General features: G+C 41.8%; 1 protein-coding gene across 3 annotated transcripts in view; it reads right to left on the bottom strand.

Annotated features, from left to right (window-relative positions):
- The window catches only part of EPHA3 (EPH receptor A3), a 178,330-nt gene that overhangs the window by 19,312 nt on the left and 144,463 nt on the right, over positions 1-14,555 (bottom strand). For all 3 annotated transcript variants that reach the window (XM_033146737.1, XM_033146735.1, XM_033146736.1), the window contains exon 10: positions 11,320-11,505. In XM_033146737.1, the coding sequence (XP_033002628.1) occupies positions 11,320-11,505 (186 nt within the window). The remainder of the gene's footprint in view (positions 1-11,319; positions 11,506-14,555) is intronic.

The following is a 14,555-nucleotide window of genomic DNA, read 5'->3' as shown; positions in this document are numbered from 1 at the left end:
GCACTACCTACGTCCCATCAACAGGAATGGTTGCATGGCTAGCTATATGGATGGCATGAAGCCCTCAGCCTAATTTCATTCAGCTGCAGAAAACCTGAAGGAAGAAGAAAGAAGGCAAGGAGGGGAACAGAAGGGGAAAACCAAAATCGATGGAGCAATGGCAGCAGGAAACAGTTCTGAGCTCTGGAGACACAGGAATCTGCCTTGTACTGAGCAAGACTGAGCACTGGTCCATCTAGCTCAGTGCTGTCTACACTGACAGACAGCAGCTCTCCAGGGTTTCAGGCAGAGTCTATTCCTGGAGATGCTGGGAATTGAACCTGGGGCCTAGCAGCCTACTGGATAGAGGAAAGAGAGGGAACAGAGAGTGAGAACAGGGTGTTCTGGGGTTTCCATGTTGGTTATGGATTTTATTGTTGAGAATTTTCTGTTCATCACAGCATGTTATATGCCATGGGGTGATTATAACACCATAGCATGTTATATGGCATAGGGTGGCTGAAAGGGGGGGGTGACCCATTCACTTTTGACCCTGCTGTCCCACAGTTGACATACGAACCTTCCCCCCCCCCAGATCAATCACATGGGAAAGAGGTTCTTGACGGGGGTGGCGGGAAGGGTTCCCATGCCTGGTTTGCTGCATACATGTTCAACTTGAAGGTTCTCCTACACCTTTTATGAAGCTGCTGCTACTGAACACTGTCAGTGACAGAATGCTAGGTTAACGTGACCTATTGGTCTGAAAAAAATATGACAACTCTGACTTCCTATTATGGTAAGGCTATATGCAATTGCCTTTCATTTTGGGTCTCATGAAGGCAGCTACAATATTAGCATTTCAAAAGATAATTCCTTAATCACAACAAAGGACTATTTATTTATATGATTTTTTTATCTTCTGTCCTAGGAGATTGGTGCAAATCATCACAATTATTCATGGATAAAGCAAACTTGTCACCACAGGGATCAGAGGCCAACATCTTAATCCTAAACACATTTACTTGGGAGTGAATCCTATTGATTTCAAGACAATTTACTTCCAATTAAGAATGCTTAGGATCATGAAATGAGCCAGGGGTACAAGAGGCCAGACAACACCAGCAGGAGAGCAAACAATAGGGGAATATTTGACAATATATTAACATACACAAGAAATAAACAGATGGATGGGGATGAAACACAACCATTTCTCATCATTATAGATTTCTTCATGCTTGTTTTCATCTGAAATTGCCACTTCACTGCTGAAATATCCTATAGGAAATTTTTCCATCAGTAGCCCACTGTATCTAACCCTAACATATACTTCACTCTTTGGGCAAAGGGGGGCAGGTGTGCTGTACAGAAAAGGACAAGGGAGTATGGCAGCAGAATACCATCATACTCTGTATGATGGGCTCATGGGGAAAATCTGCCCCATGAGCCCTTGCTGAAGAGGGGAGGGGAAAGCCTATATAAAGCTGCTCCCCCTGGAGCTCACAGCCATTTTGCTTTGAGAGCTTCCAGCCTGCCCACTCTTGGGTTAGAGCCTTCACTGAGCAATTTTGGGTCAATGGTTGACAGGGTTTTTTTCAACCTTTCCCTCAGTGAAATTATGGCATTCCTTTTTTAGGCGGAATAACATTGTTTGTATGAAGGCGGAAATGGCACTGGTCAGGATCAACACAGTACTGGGGGGGGGGGATAAGGTGCCAGAGAGGAGGATTGACCACAGCAAACCCAAGCGTGGGTTCAGTATTTGCCTGGTTAGAATTTGCACCCTGGTCCTCCAGTGAGACCTTGCTTGCTTGGCTTCCACCATGGCAAGGTTCAACACTGGCCGACTTCCGTCATACAGGTTTGGAGTGATCCAAACCCAGCGGATCCTTTCCATCAACATGGGGCTTGTGGAATGATGAACTGATCCTGGAACCCAATGCCATGCCAACCCTTGCCCTGCCTGCTGCTGTCAATAAAGATTTGGCCTGATTTTCTCCCATCACCGTTGTACAGTCTGGTTATTTTGCTGCTCTCATGGGCCACATAATGTGCTTGCCTGGACAATTAGCTAATAGCAAATATACTACATTTAATTATCACAAGCATTAAGTAGTTCAGGAGTAGCAGGTCTTACTCAGGACCAGAACAGCCTTTCCACTGCCTAATGGCAATTGGACACAGTTCTTTCATGTGTCCTTTGTAAAGAAACACTGCCGTGATTATGCTCCAATGAATCTTTACAAAGCTCAGTCTTTCAGATCTTTCTGGTCAGGTCTGACATGAGTTATGGCTTGGGAACCAGAAAAAAACCCCACTAGATAATCCACTTAGCAACTGCTTTAACTCCTTAGGGATAATGTCACTCCCCCCCTCCATGGCCTTCCATTCATAATCAATAAATACATGGCATAATACAGCACAATGTTCATTCAGTTAATTATTAATAACCATATTACAGCTGCAAATAATTCACAAGCTACCAGAATTATGTGCTTGTACTGCATTACAGGACTACACTGCAGTGCAGATCCAGCCACAGTTAAGCCTCCGTGTCATCTTCTTTTATTCAGATAAAAATGTGGATGTTATTTCATAATATTACTCCCCAGTCTCAAAACTCAACAAACTATTTCATTCCAATGATGATAAAAGGTGGATTCAGACCTTTGAAGAGATTTCATTGCACATTTACAGAATTATCTTTAGGCTCAACAGCAATCTGTTTACAAGATGCATGATAAATAAAAGACAAATGTTACTCTATGTACACCACTGTTAAATGAGGTAAAAAGTGACTCTAAAAGCAGAGCTGGCCCAAATAGGGAGCAGAATAAGATCACCATGCCTACAATGTCTTACTGTAAAGGAGGACCCCATTGGTCCTTCCTCAGAGTGAGGTACGGAAGCAGTGAAGATGAAATAAAGGGGCAGCACAAAAGCTTCCACAAGGGAGGAGGGAAGGAAGAACAGGTGGTTGGATAGACGGAAGGGGGAAGAAGTAGGATAGTGCCACTGCTAGATGGAAGGCATAGCTAGCTGGCAACCCCAATGAACAAGAGCATGCCTAAAAGGATATGAGGATACACCACTATCATTTGCTGCAGTGCCACACTTGTTTCCTCTAATAGCCAATTCTGTGGACTGGATGCCTATCAGTTTGCACATGGAACAGGGCCACCTACAAGTAAGACAGTAGCTTTAACATACACAGGTAACACCCTTGGTAGGCAGAAGTACATATCACTGTGAAACAAATGAAAGAAAGAAAACTCAACCATATTGACTGACATGAAGCCATTGATGGCAGTTGAGAGGGAGTAGGTGAGGAGAGGGGAGACTAAGGGTTTAATGCTGTACTCACCAAAGGCATAAACCACACAGAATCAATGGGGCTTACTTCAAGTAGACTTATATAAGGGAAGGAGGAAAAAGTGTCCTTTATCCATTCTCCACCCATAAAGCCCACTCATCTACCCCCATACTGAGAGGCTTAAACAGTACAACGAGGCTCCTATTCCATGTTCCTGTCTGGAAAATTCCTCTAGGGGAATGGCTATAGACAGCAAGACTTTGTTATAGGTCCCACGTGCCTTAGTATGTTTCAGAACTCTAAATAAAAAGAAACTGAGTGGAACATTGTACATTTGGTAGCAAGCAATGCTTATGAGATGAATTTACGCAACAAGTAAAAGCCAAAGTTGCCTGGTTACAATCTGAATGTTTCCATATTGATAATGTGCCAGTAGTCTAAAATTAGGAAAGAAGCAAAAGCCTTTCAAATCATTAGACGTACATTTCCTGCCTTATTTATCCTGTTCTGAAGAGAAATTCTCACTAACACTGAGCTGGAAATGTATGTGCAATCTGAAACATATGCTCCAAAGAAAACCTACATATTATTTTTTTAAAAAAAGAAACATTATGTGTTAATTTATCAAAATGCAGCCATTTACACGATAACAACTTGTGTCAACAGTGTTTCTAAAATTTATTATACTAAACTGCTACAAATTGCTGTAAATTATTAGTAAACTAAAGAGAACATGTGTGTTGGCTATTAGGGCTGCTGCCTATAGGACACCCTAGAGACCAGTGTGGAAGGAAAGTTCAGCACAGAAACAAATATGTTACAGGGGAATAATTCAGTGCTGGAAGAATGGTCGGAGGTCTTATTTCACCCATACACCTTATCACATCTCTAGTGAGTAATAAGAGACACTGTCCCTAAACAGTGAATGTGTGCCTCTGGGTTCAAGTAGGGTTCCTTACAGACATTTGCCATGCAAGAGGTCAGAATTAGTGCATATGAGCCTATCAGCATGAATAGTCAATTCCTTTCTAAGGGCCATCCATCAAAATTTGGTTTGCCATGTAACGGTCCCAATGCCTATTTATCATGTGCTTTATATATTTTGGAAGGTATGCTTGGCAGACTCCTTTCAAAAAGAACACCCATGGATAATATACAATTTTCTCGAACTATGTCCAGCTTACCTTTAAGCTCTACATAACTGCCAGTAAAATAGAATTCAAAAGCACTGGAGAATTTATCATTGTACCATATCGATGCAGGAAGAAATAATCTATTAAGTATCTGCTATCTTAGTGATAATGCAAAACATGTATCCGAATTGCCTTCTTGAAAGCAGTAAGAACATTTATAGTGCCGGTAATAATGTCAACAATGGCCAAAAACATTTCCCCTCAATAATGTCTTGTGTTATATGTCTTAGCTGATATATATTCTAAACAACTCTGAATTGTAATGTGCTAAGGCCTTTTGTGGCGGTGAAGCATTGGGTAGTGATTAGCTGGCCTGCCATGATGTCATGGAGTGCTCATAAACGTTCTAACTGCTGAAGAAATGACATTATGAACAACAGAATGTTTGCAAAAAGTCCAAGTGAAAAATCACTTTGATTGAGGGGGAAATCTACTTGCAATCTAGTCCTAACTCAGACCTTTGGGGGCAAATTATACCACCACAGCATTTTTCATTGCAAAATTCGCACAGAGTTGTTGTTGTTGTTGTTGTTGTTGTTATTCCTCTGTTGGACATTGTTACCCACAAGGTAGTAAACAATGACCACAAATTTGTGTCACTTACCATTTACAGTACTTTTTGTCAACAAAAAGCTCCTGGGACAAGAAATATCCCAAGAAAATCAACTTGATTTTACACATGGGTTGCTGTTGTTCATGGGTAGGCAAACTAAGGCCTGGGGGCTAGATCTGGCCCAATCACCTTCTCATTCCAGCCCACGGACGGTCCGGGAATCAGTGTGTTTTTACATGAGAAGAATGTGTGCTTTTATTTAAAATGCATCTCTGGGTTATTTGTGGGGCATAAGAATTCATTCATTTTTTCCCTTCAGAATATAGTCTGGCCCCCCACAAGGTCTGAGGGACAGTGGACCGGCCCCCTGCTGAAAAAGTTTGCTGACCCCTGCTCTTGTTGTTCCACCCAATGTAATATGTTGGGATACCAAGAAAAACTGATGTGGCGTTATAGGTTGAAGTGCCCAGAGAATTTTCTTTTTGAATAAGTTCCCAGGACAACACCCAAACAAGGAATCTATTGATTTTATTTCATCATGGCTGCAGACTGCTGCTTTGGTTTCTTAACCCTCGGGATCTCTTCCTACTTATAATTTTGGGGGTGGCTTTTCTACCCCAAGCTCCATTCCAATGCCTCTCAGAAAAGCAAAAGCCATGCTTCATAATCAATACATTCTTCCAATATCTGAAGGACTGCCATGTAGAAGATGGAGCAGATCTCTTCTCTGCTGCTCCAGAAGGCAGGACTAGAACCAAAGGATGGAAGTGTCAGTGGAACAGTCTGCCTTGGGAGGCGGTGGGCACTCCTTCAGTCAAGGTACTTAAGCAGATTGGGTGGCCATTTGTCAGGAATGCTGCAGCTGCCTCCTGCATCAGATGTGCTTTGTACAGTGGGTTGGACTAGATGCCCTACAAGATGTCAGGCTTTGAGGAATTGGCTTCCTCTCCCATGGCCATAAATGAGCAGATCAAATGAAAGGAATTCTTACCAGTTAGTTTTCTTTAATAAACACAGTGAAGGACAAAAGAAAGCATCTACCCAGAATGGTGGTGCTCCCAATTAAGGCTTACACCACCTCCATCCCTATTCATCTACGTCATTCCTTCATCTTCTAATCTGAGCTTGTACCATCTATGTTCTCTGTTCTGAGACTTTCTGAGCTCTTCTTAACCTTGGGCTGGGGAGAGGAATGCTGTCCAGCGACTGTGAATCTTTTAACCCTCTTTCTTCCAGTGTTGCTTCTCCTAGCTGTTCCCCATCCAGTATTTCCCAGCTTCTGCCTTCTGAACTATGCCCCTCTGCAAACCACTGTTCCAAATCTATACTGTCCTCCTGCTTCTGGGAAGATTCAGGATCAGGAGCAGGGGGAGGGGGTGGCTCCCACCATTGCTCCTCAGTGCAGCCCTCCTCCTCCCGCCCGACACAAGATCCTGAAGGGGTCTACGACACTAAGCTACATATATAAGCTCTATATGCAAGAAGTGGGACCTTGATCTTTTCATTCTTTACCTGTTCACTGTTCTATCAACACTGTGCTAGGCAGTTGAGGAAAGAAGGGGGCAATTAAAAGGAAACACTACATAGAAAAGGTCACACAAGGCTCAATAACAGAAGAAACTATAGTGCAGGGTGGCCAACCGAAGCAGGCAAAGGTAATAGTGGCTTGGAGGTCATAGAAAAGATGGGTGGTGAAGAACAATGGAAGAAGCTACGCCTAGTGCAACCACTTAGTAAGAAAACAACTAAGACATTCATCAGAAGTCATAGAATTATAGAATTGTCAAGTTGGAAGAGAATCTGAGGGTCATTGGTCCAATCCCCTGCAATTCAGGAATCTCAGCTTAAGCATCCATGAAAAGATGGTCCTCCAACCTCTGCTTAAAAACCTCCAAGGAATGAGTGCCCATAACTTCCCGAGGAAGTCTGTTCCACTGTCGAACAACTCTTATCGCCAGAAAGTTCCTCCTGATGTTTAATGCATTCCAGACTAAGCAAAGATGTTCTTAGCATATCTAGTGTAAACGTCCAATTTGGATAGGGTAAGCATAAAAAGTTTTAAAACCTTTTGAATTTCCCCCTTTCTTTTCTTTTTTTTAAAAATGAAATTGTCATCTACATTGTGATAGCAATATCTATAAGGGATTCCATTTTATGCTAATCGATTTATCAATGCTGTCCTTGTCCATTTGCAGGGGAGGAACTAATATTTGCCCACTTTGTACTGTTCTTTTGACGCCTAAAATATATATGAAATACCATGCTATAAATAATGAAATTAAGCTTTTACATGGACCAATTATTGCCACATGGGTTTTTTTGCTGCCTAATTGTGGCTATCCAAATATCTGCCAGATGCTGACACCATGAGGTAATGTGCAGTATGGTATTGTAAGCGCAGCCAGAATGCCTGCAGCTGTTTAAGAGCAATCACTCTCAGCACAGATCCCGGTATTTTCTAATCTTGAATGACAACTGTAAAGCATTATCATCATTATCACCACAGGAGGGTGTATAGCGCACAGAATTCTCCAAAACTATAAGAGAATGCAAGAATATGGGTTCCTGTAGTATATATTGAACTATTCCAGAAGTTGAAAGACGGTTGTGTAGCCCCTTAAAATGTAAAATACTGATTCTACATTAAGTAACTGCCTTGGTATTTAGAAGTCTTATACGTATCCTATAAGTAAGACTAGAGCATTCACTGCTCAAGGATTATCAATACTGTCTAGCAGCATAGTGCCAAGTTCTCTTTGGCTAGCAGTGGCCAAAAGAAGGGAGGTCACATAGGGACTAGACTGCCTAGGACTGGGTGATATCTGGTATTATCACGATATATTGTCAGCTAAACATTGCAATATCTCGATATATGTCTGAAATAAGCCTGGAGTTTATAATAATCTGGAGAAATGGTTTTTTTTGTTTTGTTTTGTTTTGTTTCAGAATATATTACTGTTCTGTTAAGGGCTTTATATACCCATGGTAACACCTTGAACAAATTGGGAACTGGTGTAGATCAGTGTTAGAAAGGTAGACAATCTAGGTGCCACATGGCTCCTGAAAACTAGGTTACAGACAGCCATCTGACCTCTGCTTAAAAGCCTCCAAGGAAGGAGAGTGTATCACCTACCAAGGGAGCCCTTTCCACTGTCAAAGCAGCTCTTACTGCCAGAAAGTTCTTCCTGTTGTTTAGTCCTTTCTTGTCGCTTGTAGCCATTCATTTGGGTCCTGCCCATTCCAGAGGAGGAGAAAACATGCTGCCTCCATCTTCAATGTGACATCCCATCAGATATTAGGTGGCTACCCAATCTCCTCTCAGTCTCCTCTTTTCCAGGCTAAATGTACCCACTCCCTCAACCGTTCCTCATAAGGCTGGGTTTCCAGACCCTTGATCATCTTGGTTGCCCTCCTCTGCACACGTTCCAGCTTGTCAATATCCTTCTTAAATTGTGATGCCCAGAATTCGACACAGGACTCCAGGTGTGGTCTGACCAGGCAGAATGGAGTGGGACTATGACTTCCCTTGAGCTGGACACTATACTTCTGTTGATGCAGCCTAGAATAGGACTCACCTTTTTTGCTGCTGCATCACACTATTGACTCACGTTAAGCTTCTGGTTTACTAAGACCCTTAGAACCTTACATTTGTCCCCATCGAAATTCATTTTTTCATGTATGTAGCTCTGCATGTATGTAGCTCTGCATGTATGTAGCTCTACTCACCACTACTCTATAATTTAGTGTAGGTATTTTTCTTATATATTTTGTGCTTTAAAAAACACATTTAAAAATATGTGTTCTTAATATTGAGCCACACCAATAAAAAGGGGGTGTCAAATTATGTTACTATATCTGTATAGGGTTTATCCTCCACAAAACTCATAATAATGTACATGTATTCCACCCCACTGCCTCTCATATTATTTATTTATGTAATATATTTATATCCTGCCAAGTTGGAATTCAAGGTGGCATACAACATTTAAAAACATCAGTCATTGAATAAAGAATAATAAAAACAAACTGGTTAAAAACAATACTTAAAATACATCACAATATATCTAAAACCAGCAATTAAAATTTGAACTGACAGCAGCCCAGTCATCAGCGTCGTCTGCACCTTAGTTTCCAAATGCATATTTTACTGCAAAAATAAATGGTTGCTTCCTTGCCCGAACAGAAGCAGGAGCCAAGCTACATTGATCTTACCAGGAAGAAGAAACTTTGTTTTCTGATCGGAATCTCTGTCCCACAGCACTGCAGAGCAATGAAGATTCCAATAAGCAAAGTTTCTTTTTCTGCCACCATGTCTCTTGCTAGGCAGAGTAGAGACCCTGATATCATGCTTACCCTGTCTCTATTCTTTCTAGCAAGAGGCACAGTGTGTGCCTGTAACCTGCATAACAAAAGCAAGAGTAAAGCCGAGTGGATCTTATCCTTTGTTGATCGGAATCTGCCTGCCTCAGCAGGGAAGCTTCTTGTTATGCTGTGGCTGCCTCTAGGCATGGGGCTTGGGCCTTGCAGGCAGAAAGCAGCTTATAATGCAAAGAGGGACCCAGGTGGCGTTGTGGGTTAAACCACAGAGTCTAGGGCTTGCTGATCAGAAGGTCGGCAGTTCAAATCCCTGCCACGGGGTGAGCTCCCATTGCTCGGTCCCAGCTCCTGCCCACCTAGCAGTTCAAAAGCACATCAAAGTGCAAGTAGATAAATAGGGACCGCTCCAGCGGGAAGGTAAACGCCGTTTCCGTGCGCTGCTCTGGTTTGCCAGAAGCGGCTTTGTCATGCTGGCCACATGACCAGGAAGCTGTCTGCGGACAAACGCCGGCTCCCTCGGCCTACAGAGCGAGATGAGCGCAGCAACCCCAGAGTCGGACACAACTGGACCTGATGGTCAGGGGTCCCTTTACCTTTACCTAAAGCCCTTTAGTCTGCAACTTCAGCTTAGAGGTGGCAGGGTATACCTTGCAGATAGGAAACGGCCATTTACTTTGCAGTACAGTGCTACCTCTGGTTACGAACTTAATTCATTCCGGAGGTTCATTCATAACTGGAAACCGTTCTTATCCTGAAGTGTGCTTTCGCTAATGGGGTCTCCTGCTGTGCGCGTGCCTCCGGTGCACAATTTTTGCTCACATCCCGGGGCAAAGTTTGCAACTAGGAGCACCTACTTCCAGGTTAACAGAGCTTGTAACCCGAAACATTCTCAAGGAGGATGGTTCGTAACCAGAGGTATTACTGTAAGTGCAAAGGTCTCCAAGGCCAGCTGGGCAGAGCATTCTTGATATATTACAGGGTGAAAAAATATGAAACCTGGAGTTCATCCCGGTAAGAGTCAAAATATTGATTTATCATCCACCCCTACCTAGGACTAGGCAGCTAAGATAATTCTGGATATCTTAGGAACTACATTTCTCATAAACCTTTCATACCTTGCCTACAGGCCATGGATTTTCGAATTACTCCCTGTGGGTGCAAATCAGATGAGCAGTTTCTGAGAGTTTTAATGAAATGTCATTGGCTACAGACAGATGACATTTGCAGCTTATGAATGTGATTTTCCACCACTTGATTCTTTTGAGACATATTAAGGCAAACCCTTTCCATGACAGTCACGGGAGGAGGGCTTTAAGAGTCCCCCATACAATTTTCTATACACTATCTGCAATATGCTACAGCATACACAAGCTGACTTTAAGTATTTCTACACGTTTCTTCATACTTCATACTTTCTTCACCCAAAGCATTTTCTTCAGATACAGAAACTCAGGTAAATTGATTCAACTTTCAGCTCAAATAATTGCCCTGCCTTTTTTTTAAAGGTTATTTATTAATTTATTTATTGCAATTGATTCAGTCTCAGTTACATCTGTTTAGACTAGGGGTAGGTTGCCCTTTACAGCACGTGGGCCACATTGCCTTGTGCAGAGCCTTTTGGGGGCCACATGCCAGAGGTAGGCATGGCCAGAGGCAAATATTGGCAAAGCAATGGGTGTGGTTATTTCTTTTGCATATTCTAGCCTCACAAAGGTTATACATGTCTTTCTATCCTTTGTCCAGGCAAGCAAGAAGCATTAAAACAATTCGAGGACACATTTATGCCAGGAGCAGGCACAGCAGGGCTGGTGAGAGGGGTGGTCTGGTGGGAGCAATAGATTGGGTTGTGGGGGAGTGTAATGACCTTGGGAGAGTCCCATGGGCCAGATAGAAAGAAAGGGCTGAATGGCAACACTTTGCACCGGTGCCTGAAATTCCCAATTCCTATAGTAGACAACAGTTCTTACTTTTAGTGACAACTCCTTCTAATCGAATGATATTGGGGTGATCAAACTGTCCCATGATGCTTGCCTCTCCAAGAAAATCTCTTCTCTGCTTATCCGTGTAACCAACCTTCAGAGTTTTGATTGCCACTGAGATTTCTTTTTTAGAAGGAAGTTTTAGACGACCACTGCATACTTCTCCAAACTCGCCTGTCAATAAAAGCAAAATATAAGGGAAACTTTTTTTTCATTTCATGGCTCAGGACAAAACATTAACTAACTTTGAAAACTGCACTTTAATTGGCATTGAAAAACTGACATTTTTACCATCATGGATCCCATAACATGTGGTTCCCAACCAGTCACTCCTCTAAGCACTAACAGGAGTGAAACCGTCTTTACTCCAGCAATGTGGTGGACTCATTCGCCTTCAGATAATCACCTTGAGACTGTTTCAACAACAAGGCAACTTTAGCAAGCCTTTTCCGGAATAAGCTTGACCGTTTCACATTGCTCAGTTCCTCTTCTTCAAAACTATGGCACTGACAACTAAGCTGCCTTACAGTAATGTTCTTCAGCAAAAACAGAATTTTCACACAGCTCCTGTAGTGTGGTCATTAAGTTTTGTGAAAGTTTTATTTCACAATGATTATGCCAAGTGACAAATGACGTTATGCAATAGATGAAGAAATAAACACTTTGTCCAATGGAACGACTTGTCTTAATTCCAGGTTAGGAATTGATAGCCATTTGATAAAGACCTCACAATCTTGGCCAACAACTCAAGGAAGCGAAACCATTCCATCTTCCAAATAATAGCAGCCAGTGCTTCCATAGTTTAGTTACAATTCAGTCAGCGCTGTAATTTCTTTATAGGAATGGAATCTATAGCCAAAGACCAGTAATTCTTCACCCATCGCTACATCCCTGGAGAGGAAGTGTCAGCAACAGATGAGATTTCTGTTGTATTGTATGCTGTAAATATCTATATGTGACTAATTTAGGCACATAGGTCAAGAAGAACACGGGCCATGTGACAGTGTGACGATTTTTCATCTTGACAAATTCACATAGAATTTTAACAATTGTCTTCAAAAGCAGCATCTCCGCTATAGCCTACTGCTGGCATTGCTAAGAAGTGATAACGTGGGCTGGCATTAAAGTGGTATATGAGATCCTAGCATACACTGCATTGCATTATATTTTCTTTTTGTTTGGTTGTAGGTTAAAAAGGGCCATTCAGCTTGAAAATGAGCTTTTGGGGATTTTTTTTTTTAACCGACTATTTAGAGATCCTAACATGCATTCAAGAAACTTTACAGGCTGTAACAAGGATTCTGATGAATAAAAATCTGACCTCTACAAGAATCCACATCTGCCAGCATGCTTTACTCAAGGCAAACAGCAGTTCTATTCAAATATTAGCATTAGGTCGATACTGTTAGGACACCATGAGAGCAGAAAATCAAAGCATGACACCAGAGGGGCAAAAAACCCACTTTGCAATAAATCTTGTGGAGGCTTGATGCTGTGTTTTCTTTAGCTTTCTCTCTCCTTTCTTTCTCTTCCTATGTATCTTAATGGTCGTGACAGCTATCAGCTGCTGATCTCTTGCACCTACATTGTGTGACAGCCAGAGGAACTTTTATTTATCATTTGAGCAAATGCGGCTATTAAACCTATCTATGAATTCTTTGCCTGAGAACACAGTCAGAAGTGTCCACTGGTTGTGTGTGTGTGTGTGTGTGTACGTATAGTCTGATTTTCAGGGAGAAATGCTATGTTTTTGTTCCATCCCCCCTACATTATTTTGCAGCTTATGTAGAATATAGATTGCCCCAAATAATAACAACATGCTCCAAGCTATAGTGTTGTTGATATGATGTGCAGGCTATTAGGTTGGTTTTCAGAAGCGGCTCAGATTCACTGTCCACCTCAGCCTTTCGCAATGCAGTGCTCTCCGTCTGTTTTGAACTGTAACTCCCACCAGCCTGAACTGGCTGGGACTGGTGGGTGCTGCTTCCACTGCCACAGCACTAGTCCAAGTACTCCTCTCATCCCTTTTAATGTGCAGTAAATATCTTTGGATAGTTTTGTGGCATTTCTCCTTTTAGCCAAGAACCAGCAATACTGTGATGCTATTTCCGCAGCTAGAGATTGTGAAACAGGTCTGCAGCGCTGCCACTCATCATTTAAAAGGCTAAAACAGGTACATGGAGATAGCCGAGTAGGACATGGTTTCTGAGAGCACTTCTTGGCTTTTTGTGTTGTTGTTTTGGCAAGGTAACATTGTGTTTCTCCTGCTACTGAACCTACTATGGCTTGCTAGAAGAATGGGAATAGCAAAATTCATTCCCCTTCTCTCTCTCTCTCTCTCTCTCTCTCTCTCTCTCTCTCTCCCCATATAAATGCTCATAGCTTCATTATTTTTCACTAGTTATGGGCACCACCTACTGTTATGAAGAAATGTTATCTAATGCTTTTTTAAAGTTGTATTTTCAGAAACTACTTATATTAGGCTCAGTAGTAACCCACACTTTACTGCTAAAAGTCTGAAAAACATATAGATGTCTTGAATTAAAACTGGACAGAGTCTTCAATCAAGGTCTGTCTTTTTACATTTTTCTTTTCTTTCAGATCATTATACATGCTTCTGTTTTTCTTATCGCAGCCCTCATCAGGAACCCCACACAACAAATCAGTCTTCCAGCAACAGGGTAGGAGCCACAAGCCAGAATCTTTCACAAAAGCCCACCTCTGCAGCTGACTTTCCATCTATCAGGAAAGCTATCTCAACTTCCACTCCCAAATTCATTAACCATGGAAAACTGAGCACTATGTCTTCATTCTGTTACCTAACGATGTCTTGATGTTCAGGTCCTCTTAACAAATGGTTGATGAATTCAAATCCTACATACTGCAGTTGTGTAAGCAATTCAAACTATAATTAGGTGAAGAGGGATTAATGGAGTCCTAAATTAAGTCAAAACAAAATTATATATATATATATTTTCTTCCAGTAGCACCTTAGAGACCAACTAAGTTTGTTCTTGGTATGAGCTTTCGTGTGCATACACACTTCTTCAGATACTTTAATAATAATAATAATAATAATAATAATAATAATAATAATAATAGAACATTTATCCAGTTGTGCTGTGCGGGAGTGAGAGCCTTACATTTTTGCCTATCTGGCATGCCTTTTACACTTCCAGTTGTCTCAGACATCTCATTTGAATATGACATACATGTTAAAACAC

The sequence above is a fragment of the Lacerta agilis genome, chromosome 4, assembly GCF_009819535.1.
Source record: "Lacerta agilis isolate rLacAgi1 chromosome 4, rLacAgi1.pri, whole genome shotgun sequence".
Classification (NCBI taxonomy): Eukaryota; Metazoa; Chordata; class Lepidosauria; order Squamata; family Lacertidae; genus Lacerta; species Lacerta agilis.
This window is presented reverse-complemented; position numbering and strand designations above follow the sequence as displayed.